This window comes from Chrysochloris asiatica, unplaced genomic scaffold, assembly GCF_000296735.1.
Source record: "Chrysochloris asiatica unplaced genomic scaffold, ChrAsi1.0 scaffold00013, whole genome shotgun sequence".
NCBI lineage: Eukaryota > Metazoa > Chordata > Mammalia > Afrosoricida > Chrysochloridae > Chrysochloris > Chrysochloris asiatica.
The window spans coordinates 30285029-30309890 of record NW_006408531.1 but is presented as its reverse complement, the minus strand read 5'-3'; the positions used below and the strand labels follow the sequence as shown (position 1 = coordinate 30309890).

At 37.3% G+C, this 24862-nt stretch overlaps 1 protein-coding gene and 1 pseudogene across 3 annotated transcripts in view; one reads left to right on the top strand and one right to left on the bottom strand.

The window, feature by feature from the left end:
- Positions 1–24862, top strand: part of NCOA7 (nuclear receptor coactivator 7) — a 245799-nt gene that overhangs the window by 166921 nt on the left and 54016 nt on the right. For 2 of the 3 annotated variants that reach the window (XM_006834687.1, XM_006834686.1), the window contains 6 exons: positions 2224–2331; positions 9961–10074; positions 10685–10810; positions 13231–13415; positions 16463–17433; positions 18250–18418. In XM_006834687.1, the coding sequence (XP_006834750.1) occupies positions 2224–2331; positions 9961–10074; positions 10685–10810; positions 13231–13415; positions 16463–17433; positions 18250–18418 (1673 nt within the window). Of the gene's footprint in view, positions 1–2223; positions 2332–9960; positions 10075–10684; positions 10811–13230; positions 13416–16429; positions 17434–18249; positions 18419–24862 lie in introns of all 3 variants that reach the window. The other variant, XM_006834688.1, reaches the window with a different exon arrangement.
- The window catches only part of LOC102819681, a 6403-nt pseudogene continuing 5610 nt past the window's right edge, over positions 24070–24862 (bottom strand).

Here is a 24862-nt window from a genome sequence, read left to right as displayed (position 1 = left end):
TCAATGTATGCTTGCAGACGTTTCTGTATTACCTTTAGTAAAACTTAACTCACATAGGATATCAAAGATACTGTCTGATGATTTCTGCATTCCATTGGATCACCTCTCTTTGGAATGGGCACAAATTTGGATCCCTTCCAATCAGTCTGCCAGATAGTTGTCTTCCAGATTTCTTGGAATAGATGAGTGAGTGCCTCTAGTGCCGCCTCACTTTCTTGAAAGATTTCACTTTTTATTGTATCAATTCCTGGTGCCTTGTTGTTTGCCAATTCCTTCAGTGCACCTTGGATTTCCTCCTTTCACTATCACTGGCTCTTTATCATATGCTACCTCTTGACACGGTTGAACATCAACCATTTCCTTTTGGTACAGTGACTATGTATTCTTTCCGTCTTCTTTTCATGCTTTCTTCATCATTCAATAATTTGCCCAGTGAAACCTTCAGTAACAAAAGTCGAGGCTTGAATTTTTTCTTCAGTTCCCCCAGCCTGAAAAATGTTGAGTGTGTTCTTCCCTTTTGGTTTTCTGACTCCAGATCTTTGAATTTTTTGTTGTAATATTTGACTTTTTCTTCTCAAGCTGACCTTTGAAATTTTCTCTTGGACCTCCTCATTTCTTCATTTGCTTTAGCATCTCTATGCTGGAGAGCAACTTTCAGTGTCTCTTCTAATATCCATTTTGTCCTTTTCCTTTTTTGTCTTCTTAATGAATTTTTCTTCTTCCTGTATGATGTTCTTGGTGTCATCCCACAACTCTTCTGGTCTTCGGTCTTTAGTGTTTAATGTATCAAATCTGTTCTTCAGATGATCTCTAAATTCAAGTGGGATATATATTCAAGGTCATATTTTGGCTCTCGTGGACTTGTTTTCATTTTCGTCAGCTTCAGTTTAAATTTGCATCAATTGATGGTCTGTTCCACAGTCTGACCCTGGCCTTGTTTTGACTGATGATATAGAGCTTTTCCATCTTCTCTTTCCACAGATGTAGTCAGTTTGATTTCTATGTATTCCATCTGGTGAGGTTCATGTGTATAATTGTCTCTTATGCTGTCTAAAGAAGGTATTTGAAATGAACAGTCATTGATTTTGCTGAATTCTATCATGCGATCTCCAGCATTATTTCTATCACCAAGGCCACACTTTCCAACTACTGATCCTTCCTCCTTGCTCCCCACCTTTGCATTTCAATCATCAATAATGATCAGTACATCTTGACTGCATGTTTGATCAATGTCATATTGGAGAAATTGGTAGAATTCTTCTATTTCTTCCTCACTAGCATTAGTGGTTGGTACGTAAATTTGAATAATAGTGGTATTAACTGGGCTTCCTTGTAGGTGCATGGATATTATCCTATCACAGCATTGTACCTCTTGACTGATTTGGATATGTTCTTTTTGACAATGAATGCAACACCATTCCTTTTCCAACCCATAATGACCCTGTATATGGTTTCCGAGTCTGAAAATCTTTAACGGAGCAGAAAGCCTCATCTATCTCCTGCAGAAACCTTGCCATTCTGCAATGTGCATCCCTAAATTATTTGAGTGCCTCTATGTGTTAGACACTGTGCTGAGTACTGAGGAAAATGGCCAGGCTCAGGCCCCAGACCAGGAGCCTACAGTGCAATGAAGGGACAGACAAGTAGAAGTCAAGTTGAAATGGAAGTTCCCCTGTTGCTGTATGTTTGTTTGCTTCTTTTTCTACGGAATCCTATAGGATAAGCAGTGGACTCCTAACTGCAATATTGACAGTTCCAACCCACCAGTTGCTCATGGCCCTTTATAGGGTCGCTGTGAGTTGGAGCCAACTTAATGACACTTAACAACATCAAGGGCATCTTCTCTATACAAAGCAGATTTAGAAATTTGACTAGATAGTGAGTTTTGAAGATGAGAGAACCTAGACATGAATTACATTTAAGAATTTACTTTTATGTGACTTTCTTAAAAATTGAGAACATATTCTTTCTCTTTTCCATAGTATGTCTAGATGGTGCTCTTTTTTTCACTTATGTCATGAATCCTGGTATGGCACCATCGGAACCATGAGATCAGTGGTTTAAACACACAAACTTCTCCTTGGGAATCCTATACAGGGTCACTGAATTAGAATCAACTTGAAGGCCCTTAACAATAGCAAATATCATGAATGGATTCATATTGTCTAGCTAAAGTAATTTTTTTTTCTTTGTGTAATCAATTTTGTTTGTTTGATTTTCTAGGCTGGAAACCAGGACACCCTAAACTCCATAGCACTGAAGTTTAACATCACTCCCAATAAGTTAGTCGAACTGAATAAACTCTTCACTCATACCATTGTTCCAGGCCAGGTAATTGTTATCTTGTTAAATATGACTTTAGAAATTCTGGATTTATTTTATTTTGCTATATTAATGCATTAAGGAGCTCTGGTAGCGTAGTGGTTATGAATCGGGCTGCAAACCTTAAGGTCAGTGGTTCGAAACTACCAGCTGCTCCGCGGGAGAAAGATGAGGCTTTCTACTCCCGTAAAGATTTACACCCTCGGAAACCCTGTACAGGGTCGCTATGGGTCGGAACCGACTCGACGGCACTTAACAATATTAATGCATTATTGTGTCACAAGATTATCATTAATGATTCTATGTATTGATTCAGTCTTTCCTCTCCTCTAAATCCGACTATACTGAAAATTTAGTTGTTCTGAGATGAATACTTTGCAAATGATTAACAGAGATGATTATAATGATTGCTGGTTTGTAGTATGTGTTTCCTAGGGCATCGAGAGAAGTTCTAAGTTAGTGTTATTTTTTTCCCCTGTAGAATATAAAACAGATATTCTTAGAATGTTTAGTTCAAAATTCCAAGTCACAGTTTAGTCTATTCTTGGGTTGGGATAAGTATGAATTTTAAATTAGTATTTTTTGTCTTGATTTGCTGTGGTGGTACCAGGTTGAAAAGAGTAGTCAACAAAAAAACAAACATAATTTTTTTCCCAGGCATTTTAGTATTTTCTTACACTGAATGAAATTAACAAAATATATAATTTTTAGCTCTCAGTAGTAATCCAACAAACTTTTTAGTACATTCCATATGATAAGATTTGAAGCATGCTGGTTCTGTATGATAAACACAGGATGTGGACCACAGGTCATTGGGTTCAAACCCACTAGCCGCTCCTTGGAAGAAAGGTGAGTCTTTCTGCTCCAGAAAAATTTTATAGACTTGAAAACCCTGTATAGGCTCATGATGTGTCGAAACTGACTTGGCGACACTTAATAAAAACAACATATGATCAAGATATTATCCCCCCCTTTTTATTTTGTTGTTGTTGCTTAGAATATACACAGCAAAGTATATACAATTCAAATGTACTTGTATTGTACTGGCTGTACTTCTTCCAACACGTATTTGTTATTCTAGAAGTCCATGGCACTTTCAATATTCTTTTCCAACACCATAACTCAAATGCATCAATTCTGTGATCTTCCTTAGTCATTTTCCAACTTTCACATGCATTTGAGGTGATTGAAAATACTCTTAACTTGAGTCAGGTGCACCTTAGGCCTCAAACTGGTATCTTTGCTTTTGAATACTTTAATGAGGTCTTGTGCAGCAGATTTGCCTAATTCAATACGTCCTTTGATTTCATGACTGCTGCTTTCATGAGTGTTGATTGTGGATCCAAGCAAAATGAAGTTTCTGACAGGTTCAGTTTTTTTTCCATTTGTCATTTATTCATCCATTTGTGAGTATTTTTGTTTTCTTTACTTTGAGGTACAATCATAATGAAAGCTGTAGTCTTTGAACTTCACTGTTGTTATTGTTGTTAAGCGCTGTCTAGTGAGTTCTGACTTATAGTGACCCAGTATAGCGTTTCCAAGGAGTGGCTAGTGAATTTGAATCACCAATCTTGCGATTCTAACACACCTTGCAGTCCAGTGCATTATCCTGCAGCATCCCACCAACACTAACTTCATTAGTAATATTTAATATCTTTGTTGCTTCCATCAAGCAAATTTGTATCATTTATATATTGAAGATTATTATTGACTCTTCTTCCAATCCTGATGCCACATTTTCTTCATACAATCCAGCTTCTTGAATTATTTTCTCAGCAAACAGATTGAATAAGTATGGTGAAAGAATACAACCCTGACACACACCTTTCCTGATTTTAAACCATTCAACTTGCTCTGTTTGAACCATTCTTGGTCTATATACAGGTTCCTCATGAACACAATTATATGTTGTAAAATACACATCCTTCGCAATGCTATCTATAGTTTGTTGTGAGCCACACAGTCAAAAGCCTTTTCGTAGTCAATAAAGGACAAGTAATCACCTTTCTGGTATTCTTTGCTGTCATCCAAGACCCATCTAACATCCATAGTGATATCTCTACTTCCATGTTCTCTTTGAAATCTGATGTCAATTTCAGGTAGTTTCCTGTTCATGTGCTGTTGCAGCTGTTTTTGAATTATCTTTAGCAAAATTTTTGTTTGCATGTGCTGCTAATATTGTTCAGTGATTTCTGTATTCTGTTGGTCACCTTTCTTTAGAATGAGTGTAAATATGGATCTTTTCCAATCAGGTTGCCAGATAGCTGACTTCCAAATTTCCCGACATAGATGACTGAGTGCCTCCAGTGTTGCATCTGTTTATTGACAGATTTCAGTTTACGTTCTGTCAATTCCTGAAGCCTTGTTTTTTTTGCCAGTACTATAGTGCAGCTTGGCCTTCTTTCAGTGTCATCAGGTCTTACTCATAGACTACCTCTTGAAATGGCTGAATATCAACTATTTCTTTGTGGTACAGTGACAACACGTATACCTTCCAACTTCTTCTGATACTTTCTGTATCATTCAATATTTTGCCAATGTTGTTGTTGTTATTAAGTGCCATCAAGTCAGTTCTGACTCATATTGACCTTGTATAGAGTTTCCAAGAAGTGACTAGTGGGTTTGAACTGCCAACCTTGCCATTAGCAGTCTAGCGCTTATTCTGCAGTGCCACACCAGGACCCGATTTTGCCCATAGAATCCTTCAGTACTGCAAGCCAAGACTTGAATTTTTTATCCAATTTTTTCAGATTGAGAAATACTGAGTGTGTGCTGTTCTTCCTTTTTGGTTTTCTAACTCCAGTCTTTGCACTTTTCATTACATGCCTTTGTCTTACCAAGCTGCCCTTTGAAATTTTCTGTTCAGCTCTTTTACTTACTCGTTTCTTCCATTTGCTTTAGCATCTCTAGCTGGAGTACAAGTTTTAGAGTCTCATCTGACATCCATTTTCATCTTTTTTTTCTTTTCTGCTTTCTTAATTACCATTTGCTTTTTTACTGTATGATGTTATTGATGTCATCCCACAACTCCTCCAGTCTTCGGTAATTATTATCTAATACATGAAATCTGTTCTTGAGATAGTTTCTAAATTTAGGTGACATATTTTCAAGGTGGTATTTTGTCTCTTGTGGAATTGTTTTAATTTTATTCAGCTTCAGCCTGAACTTATATGTGAGTATTTTATGATCTACTCAACAATTAGCCACTGACCTTTAGATGATGTTATTGAGCTTTTCCAATGTCTCATCCCACAGATGTAATCAACATATTTCCTGTATATTCCATCTGATGAGGTCCATTTGTGTCCTTTTATATTGCTTTTAAAAAGTGTTTGCAGTGAGTAATGATCTTGCAAAATTCTATCATGTGATCTCCAACATCATTTATGTCACCGAGGTCATATTTTCCAACTCTTGATTTTTCCTTTGTTTCCAAACTTCCCATTAGAATCACCAATAATTTTCAATACATTTTGATTACATGTTTAATCAATTTCTGACTGAAGATTTTGGTAGAATTCTTCAATTTCATCACCACTTATTTGGTGAGGAAATTTAAAAAATAGTACTATTAACTGGTCTTCTTTGTAGACATAGGGATATTATTCTATTACAAACAATGTTGTATTTCATAATACATCTTGAAATATTCTTTTTGGTGATGAATGCCATGGCATTCCTCTTGAATTTGTTATTCCTATCATAGTAAATCCTATGATTGTCCAATTCAAAAGAACCAATACCTGTCCACTTCTGCTCACTAATTCCTAGGACATTAATCTTTATGTGCTCCATTTCATTTTTGTAAACTTCCTAGATTCGTACTTTGTATATTCCATGTTCTGATTATTAAGGAGTATTTACTGCTGTTTCTCCACATTTTGAGTTGTGCCCCATCAGCAAATGAAGGTCCCAAAACTTTAATCCATTTGTGTTGTCATGGTCAACTCTACTTTAAGGTGGCAGCTCTGCCACAGTTGTATTTTGACTGCCCTCCAACCTGAGGGGCTCATCTTTCAGCACTGTATCTGACAATATTCTGGCTATTCATAATTTTTCTTCTTTCAGTACTATAGCTGACAATATACTGCTGCTGTTCATAAGGTTTTCAATGGAAGGATATGTTTGGTAAGGTGAAGGATCAGAGAAAAAGAGGAAGACCTCCAATGTGATAGATTGGCCAAGTGCCCACATCGATGGACTCCAAGCATGGCAACAGTAGTGAGGTTGGCCCAGGATCAGGCAGGGTTTCGTTCTGCTGTGCATAGGGTCGCGATGAGTCGGTACCAACTAGATGACACCTAACAACAACAACAACAGTCACAAGTTGTCTGCCTCTCCTTCTCCCTAGTCAGTCGTAGTCTGGAAGCTCTACTGAAACCTGTCCACCATAGGAGTGACCCTGTCTTTAAAAAGCTAGTGGAATAGCCTCCAACGTCATAGCAACAAGAAAGCCACCACAGTGCAAGAAACTAACAGACAAGTGGTGGGAAAACTGCATGCAGTCAGTAATTGAAATGATGTAGTCATTGGAACTTAGGTCAACTTTCTAGTAAGTAAAGCTCATAGTTCACCATGAGCATGTCTGAGTTCCATTATTGACTTATTAGAGCTTTGTTCTGTGTCTCTCATTATGTTCTTCTTGTGTGCCTTCTAATCAATTTCAACATATAATGACCCTGAAGAACATTGATAGAACTGCCTCATAGAGTTTCGTAGGCCGAAATATTTTCAGAAGCAGGTCGTGAGCTCGTTTCCCCTTTGGAGCCGTTGGTGTGTCCAAAATGCTGAATGTTCAGTTAGCAGCTGAGTGTTTAACCATTGCACTACTAGAGCTTCATTCTCTGCATTGTTGTTGTTGTTGCTGTTAAGTGTTGTCAAGTTGATTCCAACTCATAATGACCCTGTGTAGGGTTTCTCAGGAATGATTGATGAGTTTGAACCACCAGTCTTGAGATTCAAATTGACCTTTTCATCTACTGCTTATCCTACAACACCACATCAGCTTTCTATATTATAATAGTGGTGAATGTGTGCCATTGTGTTGTTTCAGACTCATAAATATCCTGTATTGCGTTTCTGAGACCCATGACCCAGACTCTCCTCTGTGTTGAGATGGCACATGTTCTAGCTAAGCCTCCCAGTTTTCAAATGTTATCTCTGTCTCTGTTACAGTTAACTGTGTAAGCATAGGGATTGCCCCTTTGGTTTGTCATTTAGAATGTGCCTAAGAACTTCAACCTGTATTGCCTAATATCTGTCAAGAACTCAGATGCAATTTAAAAATATATATATATATGGAGAATTGCTGAAAATACCATCCATTCACTGCTCTAATGGATGTAGAGTGTATAAGACAGTTGCATACCAAGACCAAACATTTTTTGCCATTCATAAAATTCTTTTTATAGAATTAAACGTTGGCAAATTTGCCATTGACATCAGAATTGAAGATTTTATATAGAGTAATCACCCAAATTGGTTATTGCAGTTACTACGAGTGTATCTCAGATGAGTATTGCAGCCTAGTGTACTCTCTGTTTTATTAAATTTTTTTTTTTTTAATTTTAATGAGACCTCATGGGAGAATGCTTGTACTCTTCCATAGAAGTTAGTTATTTTTATCTTATGAAAATTGAATTCTGTCACTGACTGGATAATATAACTAATTAATTTTATCTCTTTATATTTGTTGTTTGGAAACTTCTCCAGTTTTATGACTCACCTATACTCGAGTGTATTTTGATTTTAGAGAAATGTTTCTAGTAGGAATCCGTCTTCATCTTATTTATTTGTTGACTAATTTTCCTTTTATTTTAATGTCTTTTTTTTTTTTTTTTTAATTTTTTTTGTGAATTGCCTGAAGGTACACAGAGAAGATCAGCATCAGCTTTACATCCAGCAAATCATACACTTGTTTCATCCCAAGGGTTGCAATCCTCTCCATGTAACAACAGTTATCTCCCTTCCTCCCTGTGGTTCTTATTTTCATGCCACCCTCCTTCCCATCCCTTCTCAACTTTGTTTTTAGGTAAATGTTAACCTTTTGATCTTGAATAGTTGACCCTTCCATGGTGAGCATACCTTATAAGTGCTCTTGAACTCCCTATATGCTTATCTACTGCTTGGCTGAAAATTGGGCCACAAGGGTGGGTTCCTTTACACACATGAAGGGTGTTGAGGGCCATAGTCATGAGCTCCTCCAGTCTTTCTGACCACTAAGCCTGGTCTTTTTAAAATAATTTTGAGTTTTATTCCACATTTTCACCCACTCCATCTGAGACCTTCTAATATGGCCCCTTTCATAGCAGTGGTAGTGGTAGCTGCCAGACACCATCTAGTTCTTCTGATCACAGAGTCATAGTGACTAATGTTCACATGTTCCATTGGTCCGTTGGGCTAGTTGATGCCAAACATCTTCTGTTTTCAGCACTCTTCTTTCTTTTATACCTGGAGACACCAAAAGTTGCACATTAATTAGCTGGCTGATCATGAGCTTTTAGGATCCCAGTTGCTTCTTACCCAAAGTAAGATGTAGAACACTGTCTTTATGGATTATGTTATGCCAGTTGACCATGGTGTTCCCTGAATGTCTTTTGTTTTTGCCTGTTTTTCTATGTTGAAGTCAGATTTAAATGACTAATATTAAAAAAGAAATAAGACTAGAAGAATGAAAAGATGATGAAACACAATATTGATGGGTTGTTGTATGATTAACTTTGAATTCTGTTTTATACTGTTGTTGTTAACTGCCGTCAAGTTGGTTCTGACTCATCGCAACCCTGTGTAGGGTTTCCAAGGAGCAGCCGGTGGGTTTGAACTGCTGACTTTGTAATTTGCTGTCCAGTGATGGTCCTGTAGTGCCACACCAGTAGATGTCACCATTTTAGGACTGAGACTGCATGAGGGGGCGTCAAAAAGTTCATGGAAAATGAAATGTTTTCACAGATTTTTGGCATCCCCTCCCTCATATGTGGTGTATGCCAAAATGTAGCATGCTTCATTGAAAGTGTATTAAAATGACAGGATTGTAATAATATTTGGGCAACCAGAACATCTTTTAGGAAGCTATTTTAAATAACATGTTGAATTTATATTTTTGTTTTTAAATTACTCCCTGATGGAGAAAATATTAAGAACTTTGTATTAATATTGCCTTTTATAGTTTCTCACTTCAGGCCCTTACTTACTTTAGCACTCAGCGCCTGTATGGGGTTAGCAAGCCTAGATTTATTCCAGTTTCACCTGGCATAGGTGTTAATGTTTAAAGCAGGTTGTGCTTCTCTCTCTTCTGTTCCCTTGTATTGTTAGTCCCCTTCCCTAGAAGGGTCTTCCATGTTAAGTTTTACTAATTCTTCAAGATTTTACTTGGCTATTCCTGCTTCACTTGGTCTGCCTCGAATCCTACCTTGATGTCTTCTTTTATGAGCTCTTGCAGTACCTACAGGCATTTTCAGCAGCTGCCTACATATTGATGAGTTTTGTTTCAGGGATTAGTCTAGAAGGCCTTCATAGTTTATGAGTTCTATGAAAGCCAATTGGGTTTTAGCCAAACACTTAGCATCATGCTATGCACAGAGTAACTGATTAGCAGGTGTGCTAATAAGTATCACTCATCCAGCACTCTCTCATTTTCAGGTCCTCTTTGTGCCAGATGCCAGCTTTCCTTCCAGTACCTTAAGGTTATCGTCATCCAGCCCTGGTGCTACTGTCTCTCCCTCTTCATCAGATGCAGAATATGATAAACTACCTGTATGTATTCTTTTCATGCACTGAAGTTCATATTTGTCACAAAGATTTTGTTGTGTATCATAAAATTTTATGTTACTTTTCATAAACTTACATTTAAAATTTCCCCCAAATAAGTAAGTTAAGTAATTGGTTATTTGTCTTGAGAACACATCATCCTATCCATGAACAATTTGTTTACACTTAAACGCTCCAAGTCAGATGTGCATGGCTGAGGTAAAAGTATGAATTTAAATGACAGGTGAGACTGATAGCTTATTTGTACTTACTGTTTTTCTAAAGAATTTTAACCAGGAATTTGATATGGATTAGTTCCTATGAATTCACAAAAGGACTTAAAAGAGTTTGTGGGAAAATTCCATTATATTTAAATTTCATTATTCCACAAAGTTTTAAAAAGTATTTTCTATAGATATTTAATGCATTTGTTTTTTGTTCATTTTTCTTTAGTGTCATTTGGGTACTTTTTTTGTCTTTGCAATATATTTGAAGGATGAATTTTTTTTTATATCAGTAAAACAGAAAAAAATTTACATAGAATTTGTAAAGCATGCTTATTAATTTGTTTTGAAATACTAGTTGCATTTATTTTGGAAATTTTTGCTTTCTGAAGGATGCTGACTTAGCAAGAAAGGCCTTAAAACCCATTGAGAGAGTCTTATCATCTACGTCTGAAGAAGATGAACCAGGAGTCGTAAAATTTTTAAAAATGAATTGTCGATACTTCACTGATGGAAAGGTATATGGTAGAGCAATTTGTTTCCTTTTCTTGAAATCTCTGGGTAATGCAATATGACTCCAAATACTGGAAGGGATGCTACATTAAAATACCCTACCCAGAGTTTCAGCTTAAGATTTGGCAAGGACCTGTTTCTTCCTTTGCTGGACACCTGACATTTTACTTATTGAGGCAATGTGATCATGGAGTGGAAATGTGATTCTTTGTGACCTTGTATTTATCATTTACCTTTCAGTTCTTGACTCATAAACTATTAGGGAGACAGTATCATATATATTTAACAGTAAATTCTGGAGTCATTCTCAATGAATTGAAATTCCAGCTCTATCAACCACTAGCTGTGAGACCGTAGACAAGGTACTTATGTTTTCTGATCTTCCGTTTTCCTAATATATAAAATAGGAACAAGAATAAGCTTAACTAATTAGGCGCTGTGGGCTAATGCATCAGACTGCAAAGTCGTTTGAACTGCAAGGTTGGTGGTTCAAGCTCGCCAGCTTCTCTTTGGAAAACCTATACAGGGTCGCTCTGGGTTGGAATCAACTTGGTGGCACTTAACAACAACAATTAATGTAGTGGTTATGAATCGGGCAACGAACCTCAAGGTCAGCAGTTTGAAACTACTAGCTGTTTCCACGGGAGAAAGACGAGGATTTTAGCTCTCGTAAAGATGTACAGCCTGGGAAACTCTGTACAGGGTCACTATGAGTCGGAACCAACTCCACAGCACATAACAACAGCAACAATAATAGAATATAATAATTAAAGATATTATTCATTTAGAGTTTAGCACCTCACAAGAAAATGATAAGTTCTCCCCTGTGTTTGCTACTTATGTTAAAACAGTGTCTGCTGTGTCATGTTGTTTAGTTTTTTGGTTGTTTAAGTTTTTACAAGGAACAAATGTACCTTGTAGTGAGCCTTTCAACGGGGAGTTAAGTTGTATGAAGTGAATTCCTGTGCTCATAATTAAGAATTCTTGTCAAGTTCTAAATAATTGGAAAATAAGTTATTGAAACACATTTGTAACTTTCACACTCCAAAGTAAGTAATGACTGAATTAAAATCTTCTTGCAAAAATCATCAATAAACTCATTAAGAGTACAAAATAAATTATTTACCTAAAGGGAATTATCTGTATCCTGCTATCACTGATAAATAATATCCCCAATTACATCTAGGTCTCTGTCACGTAATCTGACTAAGCTTCAGATATTTTGTTGTTGTTATTAAGTGACGTCGAGTCAGTTCAACCCACAGTGACCTTTAATAGGGCTTCCAAGGATCAACTGGTGAACTTGAACTGCCGACTTTGCAGTTCAAACTGATCTTGCAGTCCGGTGCATTAACCCACGGCACCACACCAGAACGACTCAGGTATTTTAGGTACCACAAAATTGCTGCTTTTTGCCTTTACTTTCCATCTGGTTGACTCCAACCCATGGTGACCTTACATAGAACAGGAAACAAACCATTGTGTGGCACTGCATTAGCCTCTGTTACCAGCAGGTTTGAGTCTATCAGTGTAGCTACTATTGCAGTCCCTCTCACTGAGGCGCTCTCGGGGCCTGATGGACCCTCTTCACCAAACTCGATGCTCTCCTCCAGCATCTGATCCCTCCTGATAATGTGTCCAAAGCGAGCACATTAGACTGTGTTCTGTTGGCAATCACAAGGTTTTCATTGACTCGTTTTCATAGGTAGATCACCAGGTCTTCCTTTTTTAGTCTGTCGTAGTCCAGAAGCTTTGCTGGAACCTGGCCACTCTGGGTGACATTGCTGGTATTTGAAATAGTGGTGGCATCGCTTCTGGCATCATAACAACCCACAAGCCAACACAGTATGAAAAACTGACTGACAGAAAGTGGTTATTTCCATTATTCAGCTATATTCACTGTTGACTACAAAAATCTTATAATCTTCTTTATGTTGTCTTTGCTAGATTTAAGCATTTTAGATGAAAATTTTATTACTTATTTTGGCAGCCTGATCCCAAGACAGCTGCTTCCTTAAGCACAGGATCATGTATCTGGTCAACCATGATAAATACTTGTTGAGGGAATTGTAAAGCACAGTGTTCTTGCTTAGAAACACAGCTAGGACAACTCTTTTCATTTTACAGACAAGCAACTGGAGAATCAGACACACATGAGTGCCCCAAAGTCATGCTGTAAGTGTGCTATTGTAGTAGCTGCACTGAAGCCAGGGTCTGTCTGATTGCCAGAGGAAGGCGAGTGTGTTTCCCTGTCCCACCAAAGGTAGCAGAGCTCTCACTGAAGACGTGTGTGTTATGTAAGATACCGATCGTCTGGTTCACCAAACAGTTGGAATGGCAACAGTATCTCATACTAAAGCTTTTATGATGGCTGTTGAAAGCATACCTGTAATTGATGATTCTGTCCTATCTCTTTGCCCTTCAGGGTGTAGTTGGAGGCGTCATGATTGTCACTCCTAACAACATCATGTTTGACCCTCACAAATCTGATCCCTTGGTTATTGAAAATGGGTGTGAGGAATACGGCCTCATCTGCCCCATGGAAGAGGTGGTTTCCATTGCCCTCTACAATGACATTTCCCACATGAAGATCAAAGACGCCTTGCCCTCGTAAGACCCATTTATTTGTTAACTGTAGAAAAGAATTGAGAGAATTTAGAACAATGAAAATTTGGGGCATTTGCAGGAGTGAAGGATTTTGTAGAGGTGAATTTCAAGTTGGAAATTTGTGTTTTCATTAATTTAAAAAAAGCAGAAAAATGAGAGACAATGAAAATAATAAGCAATGCTAAGGAAAAATTGGGCATACAAATTATTCCCTCCTCCCCCTCCTCCCCTTCCTTCTCTACCCCCCTTCTTCCTTCTCTTCCTCGACCCCATTTAAATTCCAGAATAGGCAACCTTCCTAACTTATGGCTTTTCTTGTTCGTGCCTAGGGAGAGGGTTAAGTGGGCAGTGCAGTAGCCAGCTTTCCTCTAGCTAGACTATCTTAAGTGGAGTGAAGAGGAAAATAATAGTGGTTTCTGTTTTCTCTGAAGTATGGATATTACTTCAGTCTTGATTACTTTTGCCTTAGAATGCTAACACTTCTCTCAATATGAGGTTATGTTTCATGATCTAGAAATAGGGTTAGTGCTGGGATTAAGGGGTAGGGTGGAGAAAGGAGATTTATAATTTGTTGTAATTATTTCAGAGTCATTCACTGATTCCTACCTTGGATGCAAGCACTCACCTGGAAAGAATTTTAGTCTAATCAACAGTAGATGCACATTAGACTGAAATGAGCAAATGCACAAATGAATGGAATTAGTATGAAATGAATTTTGTACTGTCTTCAGAAGTCCATCAATCTAGAATGTTTTAAAATTACTTTAAATTTAATTATTACCTTAAGTAATGTGCTAAAATAATAAGTAGAACTTATCTGACTGCATTCTTTAAATTATAGTATGTGTTTAACATGTAGGCAGCCTTACCTTTAGGTTATTCTTTGTGTAGGACAGCTTTTAACTGCAGCTGCCACAGAGAATAGGAAGGGAGCAATTGATGAGACTCTTGATCATTATTAGGTGCCTGACTAAGTCCAGAATTTATTAGCAGCAGAGCCAGTTTGACACCATTACATACTTTGCCCCAGCAAAAGCTTGGCAGCCACAGTGTACAAAAAACAAATAATTAAGTTAATCCCAAGTAGGTACTTCACAGTTTGGATTTGGTAGAAGATACAAGAGAGGCAGGGTGAACAGGCTAATTTAGGCAGTTGATTGCAGTGCAGTTGAATGTATTCTTGGGAGGGATTGAGCTAGGTAGGGAAGGAAGAAATGTAAAAGGCACTGGATGTTCACGGAAGAAAGTGTTATTAATCAAGTCTGTGAAAAGGTGGGTCCCTTTTTGCAGGACTTCTTGCAACCTTTAACATTTCAAATTAATTTTGACTCCCAATATGGAACCCAAACTGTATTATCCTATCTTTTTTTACTCTAAGATCAATGCATCTTTAACTTCTCCTGGGATGCAAGTGTTGGAAAGAACATTTTGTGCATGCTGTCCCAGGTACATGCAAGTTCCTACAGAACAGAGACACTCACAGTCATCTTTCAGCATGTGGCACTTAGGAGCTCAATGAATGTTTATTTCATTAGAGTGAATTATAAATTGAAGAGGATTTTTACAGTATTTCTCAGAGCCTAGCAATTACATAGGCTCTTATTTTTTATTAGAAAAAGCTTGGACATTCCATGCAAGTAATTTATAAATTAACTTTGAGGAGACAGTCATCTTGTCTTTTAAAAACTGCATGGTACAAAATAATTGAGAAAGTATGACCTGAATATAATCTAATCTTTTGAGAAAATAAGTGTTTTTAAACGTGAAAATGGTATTTTTCAGAAGGGATTTTATATCTGTTTTAATCTAGTAATGCAACTAAGATAGGTGGAAATTGAGGTTGCTCCAAGTATTTCCAATTTCTTAACAATTCATTTTAAACTTGAAAAAGCATATGTAATTAATATTTCTTTGTAATTCAAATCTGGGTAGTGAAATAACTGTTATTAATATGTTCCACCTGATAAGCCAGTTTACTTTCTCTAAGTTGTTCTTGTTGTTACTGTTGTTGTTAAGTGCCGTCGAGTTGGTTCCTACCCACAGCAACCCTGTATAGATTTCTGAGAAGTGGCTGATGAGCTTGAACCGCCAACCTTGCAGTTCAGATCGACTTTGCAGTCCAGCACATTAACTCACAGTGCCTCACCAGGACCCTGCTTCTCTAGGGATTAAAAAAATAAAAATGAAAAAGATGCAGGTGCCATATACTTACATAAATGATGCTCATGCTTACAGAAATGCTTCTTACATGTCCTTCAGGGCCAAGAGCATATCTGTTATTGAGAGCATTAAGTCTTAATTCATGAGACTCAAAATGAGGGTTCCGGGCCAGTCACCTTATAGAGCAATTAAATAAGTAGTTGCTAAGTAAATGAGCAAGGAGCTCTGGTAGCGTAGTGGTTACGAATCGGGCTGCGAACCTCAAGGTCAGCAGTTCAATACTACCAGCTGCTCTGCAGGAGAAAGATGAGGCTTTCTGCTCCCATAAAGATTTACAGCCTCGGAAACCCTGTTCAGGGTCGCTATGGGTTGGAACCAACTCGGTGGCACTTAACAACAACAACAACAAGTAAATGAGCAGTTCATAGTTAATGTAGTTGGTCTCTAGATCTTATGAAAAGCTTTGCATATTTAAGGAATTTTAGCCACTGTTTCTAAAATATTTTCTTTCCTATGTTCTTTTCTTCTTGAAAATCAGAAACATTATTTTATCTTTTGTAATCTGGTGGGTGACATCTCCATATTCATACATGATTTCAAAAGCCATTCATGTGCTTCTAGAGTTTGCAACATCATGGTTGTTTCTTTTGTCACCTACTTTACTTGGCATATACTTCTTTTTAAAGTCAATGTATCGATTTTATTTTCTTATTCTGAAACTTTTAAGCATAAATTTAAGTTGCAGCATATTTATATTATGATTTCTGTTTGAGTTTTGTTTTGTTTTGCCTTTCTTCCATTTTATTTTTGGTTTTCTTTTTAACATTCCATGTGCACCCACCATTTTTCCCCAACAGTGACCTACCTCAGGATCTTTGTCCTCTGTACAGGCCTGGAGAATGGGAAGACCTGGCTTCTGAAAAGGATATCAACCCATTCAGTAAGTTCAAATCTCTCAACAAGGAAAAACGGCAGCAAAACTGGGAGAGAACTATCAATACAGAGTCCAAACCAACGAGACCTTTGGAGAAGGCAGCCAGTGACACACATGAAGAGCTCTCAGGCCGCCCTCTGTCAGGCAAGTTAAAGAAACTGGAATCCTCTACCACAGTGACAGGGGCCAGCAGAGAAACTCCTGACACTGAATTTGAATTGACAGCCAAAGAAAACTCCCTGTTGGGGGAAGATGATGACTTCGTTGACTTGGAAGAACTTTCTTCTCAAATGGATGGTGGAACAGACAAAAGAGACAATGCAAAGGAGTGCCTGGACTCAGAGGAGCTGAGAAAATCTAACTCACAGATAATTAGTTCTGCTACAGAAAGTCAGGTACAGTCAGCCCTGAACGTTTTGAGAACAGAGAGTGATGCTGAGCTGAAGGGAGCCTTAGATTTAGAAACTTGTGAGAAGCAAGATATAATGCCAGAAGTGGACAAGCAGTCTGGTTCCCCAGAAAGCCAGGTAGAAAACACACTGAACATACATGAAGATCTAGATAAAGTTAAACTCATTGAATATTACCTGAATAAAAACAAAGATGAGTTACAGTTACCTGAAAACTTGCAGAAGGTAGAACTAAGTGATGACAAAAACATTGAACCCATAGGAATAGACATCACCCTTAGTAGTTCTCTTCCCCAGGCAGGTGATCCCACAAGTGAGGGCAATCAAGAGCCATATAAAGCCTGGATGAAAGAGAACACATTGCAACAGGACTCTCCTACAGATGAAAATAGAATTAAAAAGTCTGTAGACTCCTCTTTGGATTCTTCTCTGCACAACAGCTGCCAAGGTGCACAAATGGATAATAAATCTGAAATTCAGTTATGGCTACTAAAGAGAATACAGGTACCCATTGAAGGTAAGTCATTTATATATATTGAATGTCTTTTTAATCCATTATATAATTGTCTTTCTAAAACTTGCATATGCAATAGCAACAGTAGTAAAATATTTTAGAACAATCAGTGTTTTCTCAATGGAGAGTGTCCTTGCTGACTATTAATAACTGGTAAAATATTAGCAATGTTGTTGTTATTGTGAAGTGCCATTGAGTCAGTTCTCACCCATAGCAATCCTGTATAGGGTTTCTGAGGAGCGACTGGTGAGCTTGAACTGCTGACCTTACGGTTCAAAGCAACTTTGCAGTTTGGTGTACCAACCCACATTTCCACATCAGAACTCCAGTACTTGATATCTATAATGGAACTTGACCAATGTCAGATTTCTATTTCAAAAGTAATTTGCTCTGTAAAGAAATCTTTCAAGTGACTCTTTTTGACCTTGAATTTCCCATTCTAAAAGAGTTTAAAACCTTTTTTGAAGATGCTTCAGTTCTAAACTGAATTGCATTATGGTGTGATTGGATCTTGACTATCATTCATTAATATGTGTTCTTGTAGTAGCAGAGTTCTCCATTTCTTGTGTTGTGTTTTATACTTATATTCAGTATATATAACTTCTCAACATGAAGTAGGGTAACCTGAAACAGCCCAAACGTTTTCCTTTTGCACTAGACAAGGTCTAGAAATTTAAATCAGCCTTAGTGCTGCATGATGTTTCTACTATATGTTTTGTCTCACTGTCACCAAGAAGGGTTGACACTACTTTTTATAACTTGAAGTTTCACTGTCACCAAAATTGTCTCTACTGAGGATAGTTTTTTCATGTGATTCAGATATACTTCCTTCAAAAGAAGAGAAAAGCAAGACTCCTCCCATGTTTCTATGCATCAAGGTGGGAAAACCGATGAGAAAATCCTTTGCCACCCACACTGCCTCCATGGTCCAGCAGTATGGCAAAAGAAGAAAGCAACCAGAGTACTGGTTTGCTGTTCCTCGGGAAAGGTGTGTGTAAGGTCAAACTGAAAATCTGTTAGTTGGTTAGGTACTAATTGCATCTTAACTTTATTATTAAAAAATATTTGATTTGATTTTGAGTAAGAGATTTCTCTGAAATGTCCGTTTTCTAATCATGTGAGTGGAATTCTATGAAAGGATGTTTTCAGCAAATGTGAGATCAGCATAGCTATTGTGTGCTGAACTGCTTTCATAACTTTCTACTCAGTTGATTTTTAAATGGAGGAAGACTTAGATGTTCTCAAGTGCCATTAATTGGAAGTGTTCTTCTCATGAGAATAAAGGAATACTGTGGAATAGATCCAGACCTTTCTAAGTGCACTTGAGAGGCATGATTGTAATTTTTAAAGTGCTTATAATTCTGGCAAATTAAAGATTACTTTAGTCTACTGAAGGGAGTTATCAGTGACTCAGCAGCATGAGAAATGGGGCATCTGATCGCCTTCTGGGTTTGAGGAGCAGTGACTATTGTAGGATAAGCACTCGATCACAAAGTCAGGTTGAGCCACAAGGTTGAAGGTTCAAGCTTAGCAGCCGCTCCTCAGAAACCCTATAGGGTTGCTATGAGTTGGAACCTACTTGATGGCACTTAACAACAATACCTTTAGAAAGATGTATTTTTAAACTGCCAAAGAAGACATTTTATTGGTTATGTAGCAGTCTGGATTAGCAATGAGGGAGGAAAAAAACATAGTTACCATCAGGTTGATTCCAGCTCATAGTGACCACATGTGTTGCGGAGTAGAGCTGTGCACCATACTTTTTACACCAGGATTTTACAAGGCTTCCAAGGGACCCCTGGATATACCTGGACCACCAACCTTTCTGTTATTAAGCAAGCGATCAACATTTGTATCATCAGAGACCTGACTTCAGGGGTGTTGTTGTCAACTTGTTGTTGAGGGCCATCCAATTGATTCTTACTCATAGCTACCCAAGACTGTAAATCTTTGCAGGAACAGACAACCTCATTTTTTCCTTTAGAGAATCTGGTGGGTTTGGACTGCTGACTTTGTGGTTCACAGGCCAGAGCTTATCCTACAGAGCCACCATGCTCCATGACACCAACGATGTTGTTAAGTGCTGTCAAGCCATTTCTGATTCATGGCAACCATACCATGTTGGATTTCCAAGGAACATCCTGGTGGGTTTGAATTGCCAACCAGTTAGCAGTCTAGTGGCATCACCAGGACATCAGAGATAGTGGCATAAAAATTCTTCAACAACATACCAATAAAGATGTCTTTATAATAAAAATAGTTATTGTTGTTGTTGTTAATTGTCATTGAGCTGGTTCCAACCCATAGTGACCCAGTATAGGGTTTTACAAGGAGCTACTAGTGAGTTTGAACTGCTGACCTGTGGTGAGCAGTCCAGTGTTGATCGTACAGCATCACAGGAAATATTATTTTCAGAAAAAGATTAAAATGTCTCCTTCTGTGCATGACGTAGAATATAAATATCTTTACAAAGGCCTTGCAATGAGTTTCTGAAGTTAATTAGATTCACATCTTTCCTTTTCCTGATTAGTCACTGAACAGTATCATCTGGGTAGACCTTCTGACTAACATGCCTCCTGAGGGCAAATAAACTTAGTGAATTGTCTTAAGAATTTTCAATAAAGCAAAATTAAATCCCAGTCAAGGATGCATTATCCGGCTTAATCTTATTCAAAATGATAAATGTCATTTGAGAAGTCTTATTTAACAGATTATAATTTAATGTGAAAAGTAATTAACAGGATGAATTTGCTGATAGCTTTTCCCTTTTGTAAGACAAAAGCTCAAGTTAATATGGAAATTAAACAGTAATTTCTTTGGCATTTATACGATAAACACCTTAACCTCTGTCCAGTACTCACACAGTATCTCCTTGAAGCCTTAAGCTTGGGATACTGGGGGAGGAAACAAAGAAAATGTATCTTTTATTATCATGTAAGAATTTTCCAACAGAAGCAATGCAAAATTCTGGAGACCTGTTTGAATCCTGAAATCAGAATTTCTCAGTGGATACTACTTTCGAGAAAACAAAGCATCAACACCTTCAGATGCATTGTGGGTTATATGGCCTTCTGTGGTCTATCTAGAAAAGTTACCTATCATATAGAGTATGTTTTTTCTGTAATAAAATGTGTAATTTTTAAATACAAGGACATTTTTTCCCGAATTTTACTGTCATCAGTAGGACTGTGTGCACCAGGAGCTTCTTGTAGAATGACAGCAGTCCTACACATGTAGGGATTTCACTGCCACTCTGTAACCCAGAATACTGGTCTCTGAGCTCTTCAACAACTAGGGGTTTTTTGTGAACTTTAAAAAGTAGGTCACTTGCTGGATTCCATCATACTGTATTTTATAGTGTCGATGACTATTTGGCCAATGAAAAACGTACCATACCTATTTTTTCCTTGAACTGTGTATTAATTAAGGAACCCTGGTAGTGTCATAGATTATTAGCTGAGCTAGTAACTGCATGATCAGTAGTTCAAATCTCCCAGTCACTCCATGGTGGAAAGATGAGGCTTTCTGCCTTGGAAACCCTATAGAGAGTCGCTATAAGTCAGAACTAACTCAGCGGCACACAACTGTCACCACCGTCTATTAATTAACTAAAGACATTCTTGAAGGCCACTATTTTAATGGTGATAGATTTTCTGTGTGAGTGTTTGGAAATTTTATTTTCACTGCTCCTTTACATATTTCCATTTCTACCTGGCCTAGAGGAACCCATATTTTAATTTCAGTTGGGGACAAATGGAGTAGTCCTACAGCTAATTTTACTCAAACGTCCTACTACACATTAAGGAGAAAGAGACTTTCCTTTTTTGCTCCGGTTTGTGAAATATTTGAAGATCTCCATGTCATCAGCAGTCCTGAAGGAGCTCAGAAGTGGCACAAATGCTTTTCACACTCTTATGATAATTCTGGATTTCCTTTAACCATCAAACTGAATGTTTGTTCTTGCCTTCTGTTTTCTGATGGTTCGAGGTTGTTCAGGCAGCCAATGGAGTTTCAGCAGAGTCATCCCTTCTGGGTTATAGTGTTGTCTCCTGGGTCTTACAGATGCGGCAGCTTGTTGTCATTGTCAGGCACCTATGATTCATCCAGTGCACTGAAACTTCTTGTCACTGGAAAATACTGTGATGTTCATGTGACAGAATGTCATACATGTATTCTTCTCTATTCCTCATCATTACACCTAATACTTTTTTTAAAATGTTTTTTCTTGTTATTACAAGAAATTAACTCTACTAAGATTTTTCTTCTTCACTTACTATGTGCTTTATAACTTCCCTAACTCTTCAAAATAAGAAAATGGTGGTGTGGTGAGAGGCAGCAATGACTGAAACTTTACATATATTCCTTAGTTATTTATTTTCTGTTCCCCTCTAGCTTGTACTGATTTTTTTGTTACTGATTTTTTTGTTCTTGTTGTTAGATGCCATTTGAGTTGGTTCCATAGCAACCCTGTGGCTCTACACTGGTCCAGTTAGTGTTAACAACAGTAACAACCTTTCTGAAAGTAGTTGTTAGTCACAATATTATATAATTTGGTGATTTGATTACTTAAAAATTCACTGTACTTTATTATATTCATAATAATTACTCATCTACATATACTTTCTTTCATTCACTAAATTTTAATTCCTTAAAAACCATTTTTGCAAATTTTTTTTTTTTTCAACTTCCTATTGATCATGAATTCTGTAAAAATTGAGGTGGTAGGTACAACAAGCATTTGTTTTTGTACTTTCATTTTGTTCAAGTCTGTGCTAGATGTTATCTGAGATTGTAAGATGACAATATTGTTCTCTGCCCTGGAGTCTTGGACTGCTCATCCTAGTGGGATAATGAGCCCTGAGTCAGGCAGAAATTATAAAAATCCTGCTCCCTCAGGAAATGTGGGCCTTAGAATGAATTGGCTTAATCTACTTGAAATATATTTTCTTCCTTTGCAAAATGGGTCACTGTGAGAGCTAAGTAATTAGATCATTATTTGAACAATTGGGTGTATATATTTTGGCAGGCTTTGTGATAGCTCAAGATAAATAAGACTGGGTCCTTACCCCAAAGTAGTTTATCAAAGACTATTGAAAACAGTGCCTATGGCTTCATAAAATTATCTTCCATAGATTGCCATACCATCATACCGTTCATACCAAAAAACTATGACTTTTTCTTTCTTTACTCGATACTCAAAGTTGAAAAATTCCTTTTCAACTGAAAACATTTTTCTATTTTTCAGTGTTTTATGGCCTTGTAATCTCTGAGATGTTTTATAAAAGTTTTTTTTTTTTTTTTTTTTTTGCCATAACAAAAGTTTTGTGGAAGCTACGTTTTATTTGAAAATTTTTTTGCTAACATAATTCTAATATTGTAAACAAAAATAGAATCTGCAGAGACAATGTCAGAAGTCTGCTTAAACTCATGTACAGAATTGCTTTCCTGCAATGAACTGTCCTTAAACCCCTCTCAACCCAAATGTTAAGATGTATTTACACAATGCTCCGATCAACAGTGCAGTTTAATGCTGCATTAACTAAACTCTTGGCTAGACATTAACTTTAAAGATGCTATTTCCCTTTATTTAATTAAAAGGTACATGATCATAACATGGCACAAGCCAAATAAAAGCTTCAAGGATTTTGTTCCCCTCCCTTCCCGCTTAACACCTCCAGAGTTTTACTGAAAAGAAGGAAAGTCTTGAAGTGAAAGCAATTCTTCACATTCACTTTGGAAAGGCCGTAATGTCAAATGGAAAATAATGACGTGCCAAGCACAAAGCAGTGAAGTTCCTTTCCTATGCACTAATGCGGAATTTAAAATGTAGGGAACTGTTCCCTTACAAAATTCTAAGCACAGAATTGACTGTAAGGATTAATGCATTTATAATGCTTCCCTAATTCCCATAGAGACTGAGAGAGACTTCTTAAGAGATTCAGCCATATGGACTTGTTTTAAAACATTTAGTGCTCTCTATGTCAGCTCTAAAGCATTCTGAATCAGATTCATTCTTGTGGATAAAAATCAAACATACTGTGTACATTTTACTCATTTTCATAAGGAGGTTTGATATAAATGTTGCATAAATTGACAATTATAAACAAATACAAATACATAAGGAATGTCTACAGCAAAGTAAATATATAATTTTTTAAAAAAGAAAAAGTTAATGTCAGTTGCTGTTTCTGTAGCTGTAAGGACTGGCAAAAAGAAAGATACTGTATAATTAAGAACTACGATTTTTATCCCCCAAAAAAAGTCGTGTCGAATGATAGTAAAGGACATAGCTCTTGGCTTCAGACAGCTTTTTTCCAAATACAAATTTCACACTTTCCAAATAAGGGCTTCTCTTGGTAGGTTATTGATTATGGTTTATTAAAAGGAGTTGAAAGAACTGAAGGGTTAGTCACCAAAAAGACAAATCTTAGTTGTAAATCATGGCAATTCTTGGCTTAATAAACTGTGTTGATGCATTTTCCTATAGACTAGTCCCAATTTCCTTCATGGGCCTTCACTGGGTTACTGTCACAATCTAATGGAAGAAAAGAGTTTAAGAGAGAGCAGTTTGGATTTTGCTGGAAGTAAGGATTTGCTCCTTGAGCACTTGTCTTTTTGGAATAATTCCATTCTGTCCATCTAGTTACATAAACTGTATCTGTCTCCTGATACAGGACCAAAGGGGTTTGGTGATCTCATGACAGGTTGGTTGTGTCATTACAGGTACACTTCCCATTTGAGGAGGAATGCCATATCCTCTCATGCCTGTTGGCTTAGTAGCAGGATAGGTCATTAAAGGGCATGCCATTGTTGCAGCATTCCAAACAGTTGTTGGTGCAATCTTTGGTTGCCAATTCAATCCTCCAGTTAACTTCTTTTCACCTGGCTGACTCCAATTTACATGATTCTTGGTGGTTCCATTTCCATTGTCAAGATTGGCTAAGGATGAATCCAAGTCATCTGATACTAACTTGTTAGGTGAGACTTTAGCAACAGGAAGACTCTGGTTCTGAGAGGACACTGTTGGTTTGAGAAGTCCAACTAGTTCATCAAAGCCCCCCGAATCTACAATAAAGTTTGTAGATTTATTTCCAAATACAGATTCAAAGTCAACATTAAGGCCAGTTGTAGGATGTGGCTGTGCAACTAGAGAAGGGGTGAATCCTCCCGATGGACTTGCGACTTGAGAAGAAGTTGACAAAGAATGTACACATGGGTGAAAAGTTGGCTGTTGCAAATCAAGCAGATCATTTGGCAGCGTTGATGTGCTGTTAGAAGAACTAGGGGTAGAAAATAATGTCAATGGCTGGTACAGTCATTATGCCTCCTGTTGAGGTGGACACATCAGAGGTGGCAGTTGTTAAAGAGGTGTGAGGTTTCTTTACAAGTTCTTTTAGTCATTCCTTTAAACCTTTTTGTTGTTGTTGTTGTT